Source organism: Dendrobium catenatum, unplaced genomic scaffold (genome assembly GCF_001605985.2).
Source record: "Dendrobium catenatum unplaced genomic scaffold, ASM160598v2 fragScaff_scaffold_1668, whole genome shotgun sequence".
Lineage (NCBI taxonomy): Eukaryota > Viridiplantae > Streptophyta > Magnoliopsida > Asparagales > Orchidaceae > Dendrobium > Dendrobium catenatum.
The window spans coordinates 2,435-6,743 of record NW_021320130.1 but is presented as its reverse complement, the minus strand read 5'-3'; the positions used below and the strand labels follow the sequence as shown (position 1 = coordinate 6,743).

The 4,309-nt window shown below is 28.9% G+C and overlaps 1 protein-coding gene across 1 annotated transcript; it reads right to left on the bottom strand.

The window, feature by feature from the left end:
* Positions 1 to 2,772: 2,772 nt before the first annotated feature.
* On the bottom strand, positions 2,773 to 3,743 carry LOC110104607 (cationic peroxidase SPC4). Its single transcript, XM_020833779.2, has 2 exons — positions 3,451 to 3,743; positions 2,773 to 3,045 (listed from the first exon to the last, which is right to left on the bottom strand). The coding sequence occupies exons 1-2, from the start codon at positions 3,685 to 3,687 to the stop codon at positions 2,788 to 2,790; spliced, it is 495 nt and encodes a 164-aa protein (XP_020689438.2). The 5' UTR covers positions 3,688 to 3,743; the 3' UTR covers positions 2,773 to 2,787.
* Positions 3,744 to 4,309: the final 566 nt, after the last annotated feature.

The following is a 4,309-nucleotide window of genomic DNA, read 5'->3' as shown; positions in this document are numbered from 1 at the left end:
TTAGACTTCAATTGGAGAATAACTTTATTATGAGCGTTTAAAGCAATTATTACTAGCAAAATTTTGTATTTCTTTAAAACTATTTAACAAACTAGTAAAAAAGTGTCATTCCCTAACTAGCCCAAGCTAAACCACTAATTTAGAGTAAGGGGTGTCCAATTCAGATCAGCGATCAGGCAGTTCGGTCGAATCGGAACTGACCCAGCACTGTTCTGGGATGTAAACCCAACTCGACCCGTTTTTTAAAAACGGGTGCGTAGATTTTCAACCCGAACCCGACCCGGACAACCCGACCCGCACCCGCTTTTTAATTTTGAGATATATTTGCAATCAAAATTAATTATATAAGCCTTTTTTAAGAATGCTTTGGCTGAAAAAAAATAATAGAGGAAAAATATCATGTCATGGCCTTATTTTATAAATAAGCCCTCTTATTTATTGAAATTTGTAACAAACAATATTTAATTATTTTCATTTTCTTTTTAAAAGAACGTCTTTTAATAGAAGAAATATGCACTATAATAAAATATGTTAAAAGGAGTGACGAGCATATGAACAATTAAATAAGTTGTTAGCTTCGATAACGATACTCAACCACTCCTCTATTCTAAAAGTTAATCAGTCTCAATAATCAGACTTTTCAAACCACAGAATCAAACAGCGTAGAAAACTTCAAACGCCGACCCACCCGTTCCCACAATGCTCACGAACAATTATATATATCTATTAATATGAATTATGTATGATGTATTTGTGAAAAATTTAAATAAAGATAAACTCTTAAACGTCGGGACACCTTTTGACATAAATTTTCAAATTTTATTATAAACTTTAGGGGCTGTTTGGTAGCACGATTCAGGCCGGATTTGAGTGAAATCCAGCCAAACTGCCTAAAATGCAAAACGAAATCTCACGGCAAATGAAAGCCACCGTAGATAAAAAATTTCGCCTTTTATTGCTAAATCCTGGATTCTCAAAATACTGTTTGTTGCCGGATTTACGAAATTCATTGGCTCCAAAGGCAGAGTGTGTTCGTTAAATTCGCTCTATAGTCAAACAGTCACACGAGATTTAATAGGATTTATCATGAATGTTACCAAAAAGTTTTAAGGATTTGGACCCTGAGGATTTTTTAAATTCGAATTTACAAATTTATGAAATTATACTTTAATCAAATCCTGGGTGCTACCAAACATCCCCTTAAAGTTAAGAGTGCTCATAGAAACACTTCTAGATAACTAACATCAATATGACAAAACAGTAAATTATTACATAAAAACGGACAATAGCTCAATAGTTAAGAATTTTGACTGCTACATTATTATTGTTTATAAATATATATACATTTATTTCAAAATAAATAAATAAAAAATTGAATTTATCATAAGTAAATTCAGATTTTTTTTTGCTATATGCTATAGGAGATATAGAGCAATAGAAATAGGGTGTTATTGTGATCAAAATTTTATAAATCATATTTATAAACAATCTTATAAATATTATCTCACTTCATAATATCGCTACTCTATATAGATCTTAAATAAAATAATCCAGCAATATCAAGATAGTAAGATTTTGATAATTGGGATAATTTTTTTATTGATTTTTGAAAAGTTATCCTAAATCAAACCTAAATTATAAAATAAATATTTGAAATATTTCAAAATCTACACACAGATAGTTTTTAAAAATTTTGTAATAAGCCCATTTTTTTGGCCTGAAGTGAATCAAATAATTTTTTTTTTAATGGAGATAAAATTAATAATATATTTGAAAGGATGAGATCAATAGCATGTCTACCAAATATATGAATTCTAGGGATATTATCCCTTAGAGATAATATTATTTTTTATTCAAAATATTAAGGTATAAATTTATTTTAGATGAAATTAAAATTCAAAATATTTTTTTAAATTAAATAAATTATATTTAGGTTTAGTTTGGAAGAAATTTTTTATTACTTAATTTTCAGTCTTTAAATACAATTTATATTTGGTCACTATTTTTTCGTTACTTTTAAAAAATTATTCTAAAAAATTACTTTCTATAATAATTTTAAATAGTTACTTTATTTACATTACACAACTCACCTTGGCCTATTTTCTTCCAACTAAGAGATTTTGGGTTCAAGTCTTTGTGTATGTATTTTTGTGTGGAGTTTGTTCTTAAATGACCTAAAATGTCCGATATTTTTTTTTTTATTTACATCATCTTTACAAAACAACAAGAAAAGCTGTCCCAATGAAATCTTCCAAAAAAAAAAGTTATTATCATTCACAAAATAGGAAGTTTAGTTTAGATAAAAAAAAAAATTTCTTCATTTATTCAGACAGAATGAAAATTTTCTGTATATTTTATTGAAATAAGGTAATAGATAACTAAAAATTGATGATAACAAATTGAAATTATATATATATATATATATATATAATATATATATATAATATTATATATATATATATATATATCAAAATTTAATATATTTAGTTAGTATTCAAATTTTTATATTACATAAATCTAACTCTCAAAATTATAAATTATATTTAAAATTCTATTAATATTAATAATAATTTAAAATAAAGTATATCTTTCCAACATATAATTGAATTAGATTAAAATATTATAATAATATATATAAATAAATATAAAAATTTAAAATATTAGATATATAAATTATGGTATGAAAAGTATATGAAATTTATCCCAAAATAAATTTAACTGATATGACATCCATTTTTTTTTTCTTACATTTTTCACCATAAATTGCAGTTAAACGCAATTCATAGATTATGATGCCTTGAAAGCAGAAAAAGCAAAAATTAGCGGTCTAGAGATAGAAAGAGAAATTACCAGGAAAACAGAGTCCCTTGCTGCAAGAGCGACCACGTCGGCGCAGGAGACGACTCGGCCACATTTCCTGTCGATCAGAGCGCGGAGGTCGTTGATGGCCTTGAATGCCTCCGGCCTCAGCGTCAAGTTCGGCGGCGCTTCCTGCTCGCTCGGCCCGCTTGCCGACCCGTCAAGTAGCACCGACGCGTCGCAACCCTACTCATTATTCACTTCACTCGTAAGAAGATTATTTAAACCATATGATCAAACACAAAGAGAAAACCTTTTTCTTATCCTATTTTAGGCAAGATTTAGCTTAGATTCTGTCAAAAAAGAAATTTTTTTATGAATATTATCATTCACATAATTAATTAATCAATTATTTTATTGCGTGATCTCAGCTGTATTAGAGTACAAATCAAGCCAAAAGAGTTATAATAAAATACGATTAAGCCATAGTAGCTCCAACAAAAAACTCAAAAGACGAGCAGATAAAAAAAATACAGAAATAACATAGCAGAAAGTGTCAAAAGACTATCAGCAAGAACAAAAAGAAAGAGGGGAAACAGTGAAACTCTGAGGTTTTTAACAGTTCTGATATAGTAACGAAGACTTTGATACCTGGACGAAGCAGTCATGAAAATGGACGCGTAGAAGAGCAGCAGCGAGGCCGATGTTTTTTTTGAACTCTTTCTTGAGGAAGCCTCTAACGATGGAATCCAGATTAGGGCAGCTTGACTTGTAGAAAGTGAAGGAGAGGCCGTTAACTATGGGAGGGAGGTTCTGCGACAACGCCGGCGGCGGGGAGGAGATGAGGGCGAGAGCAGAGACTAGGAAGCAGAGGAGGATAGAAGCCATGGAGTATAGTGATGAGCTTGAGCTTCTCTGGTTTTGGGTAGCTGGAATAGCAGCATTGGTTACTATTTATAAACTGACCAATGATTTGCCTGTAGATTGGATGGCAAGCATTGTAATTTTTGAAAAAAAATTTATCAGGATTGTCTGATCGATGTCAAATATATCATTACTGAGCTTCAGTATACTTTTTACTCAATTAATATAATTAGTATATTATATATAAATATTAATCTTATTATATATATATATAACAATTATGAAGTTATTATGATATATTTTATATAAGAATATTATGATATAATTTATTTTTATAAATTTTTTTAAGGAAACTGATGTATTTGATTAATTCATTGACCAGATAAAAGTAGACTGAATACTTTAAAGTCCAATTTAGGTTTACGGATTAGAGTTGGGGTATAAATTTTTTTACTTTTTTTCACACTCAAAACATCAACCTTCTAATGACCCGATTAAAAGAATTTATATATTAGATATGACCTATTTTAACAAAGATAGAGGTAAACGTAAAAGAGAAATTTACATACATACCACTTTATTTCATGTTATTTACATATCAAACTAAAAACATTAATATTACATGTCTATCACCCTTATACAACTT